General features: G+C 59.0%; 1 protein-coding gene across 2 annotated transcripts in view; it reads right to left on the minus strand.

The window, feature by feature from the left end:
* WIPI2 (WD repeat domain, phosphoinositide interacting 2) overlaps nt 1–1,443 on the minus strand; it is a 31,062-nt gene that overhangs the window by 3,123 nt on the left and 26,496 nt on the right. For both annotated transcript variants that reach the window (XM_007447083.1, XM_007447084.1), the window contains exon 9: nt 487–651. In XM_007447083.1, coding sequence (XP_007447145.1) covers nt 487–651 — 165 coding nt within the window. The remainder of the gene's footprint in view (nt 1–486; nt 652–1,443) is intronic.

Here is a 1,443-nt window from a genome sequence, read left to right on the forward strand (position 1 = left end):
CGAACCCGCGTCCCCTGCATCGGCAGGCGGATTCTCAACCACTGCGCCACCAGGGAAGCCCCAATCTCTTCTTGCGTGGCTGTACTTGGACTATCACAGTAAGGCTCAGAGAGGCCCTGTGCGTCCTGCAGCTGACTCGGCTACACGGGGGCCTTGAGCCTCGTGAGGCGCTGGCGGACCCGAGGGTTAAATGCCGGCGCCTCACATGGTCTTGACCTAATGATGTTTTTCTAAACATTCTCAACAAGAACAGAAAGAGGAAGATGTGAGGATCAGACACCGCAGAGACAGCACCAGGGTCCACGAACAGCACAGGCCCACCGTACAACTCCCCCCGCTCCTGTGACTCTTGCCTAAATCCAAGGTCTAAGTTTGCAGGTTATCCTGGCGCCACACCGCCACAGTCCCCGGTGCCCCGCGAGCTGGCTCCCAGCTGGATGCGCGGGGGATGGGGGTGGGCCCAGAGGCGGAGTCCACTCTACTCACGTGGCCAGCGCACAGATATTCTTGTGGCCACAGAAAGGCAGGCGGACTGTGGCAAAGGCTCTGCCCTGGTTGAACATTTCTGTCACTTGGGAGGGCAAGTAGCTGGTGGACGCCATGAGCACCTTCCCGAAGTAGCCGGTCCAGGTGGTGGGCTCCTCCTGAGGCCTGGAAGGAGGAAACGCTGTCAGACATACAAGGCTGGGCCCTTCACTGAGAACGACCGCGTCCCAGTCTCACTGAGGCAAGGATCAGCCCCCAAACTCAAGGGAAATTTCCCAGACTTCAGGGAAGAGGGGGCACAGGAAGCGATGACCTCTCGGGACCCTGGGGACATCACAGAGCGTGTCCTCCGAGGGGCCCTGAGGCCCCTCCCTAATGGCCACCTTAGATGATGGCAAACGATTAACTCCCTGCTCTGTAGCCTATGTGAGGACACGAGGGCCAAATCCAGAATCCCCCGCCCCAATCTTTCTAACGGGAAGTCTCCAGAAACCTCAGCCGCACAAACCCCAACTGCTACTTTCCTGTAGCCCATCTTTGCTGTTATTCATCTTGTATGTATGCTTGTAAGTCATCCTAAACGTTCCTTAGGGTAAGACACACTATAAACAAACAATACTGGTCCTACTGCACGCTCATCAAGTGTAAGAGAAAAGGTAGGACCACGCCCTTTGCCGTGCACGCCCACCGCAGCAATACATAACTCAAACCAACCGCTGCACAGACGGAAACGGCCTCTGTGCAGCAGGGGGGCAAGCACCCCTCCCAGGGCAGCCCTCTCAGAAGGGCTGCGGGAAGAGGCGCTGAGGGTACCGCCCTCGGGGCCTCACGGTCCGCCGGTCCGCCCACCACGCACTCCATACTCCACCTGTCCCGCTGCTGAGCCCGGACGTGGCGCTGCTCAATCCAGAGGCAGCAGGACAGCGCTCACGTGTCCACCCAGTCGGCGGACGAACC

The sequence above is a fragment of the Lipotes vexillifer genome, unplaced genomic scaffold (genome assembly GCF_000442215.2).
Source record: "Lipotes vexillifer unplaced genomic scaffold, Lipotes_vexillifer_v1.1 scaffold625, whole genome shotgun sequence".
Classification (NCBI taxonomy): domain Eukaryota; kingdom Metazoa; phylum Chordata; class Mammalia; order Artiodactyla; family Lipotidae; genus Lipotes; species Lipotes vexillifer.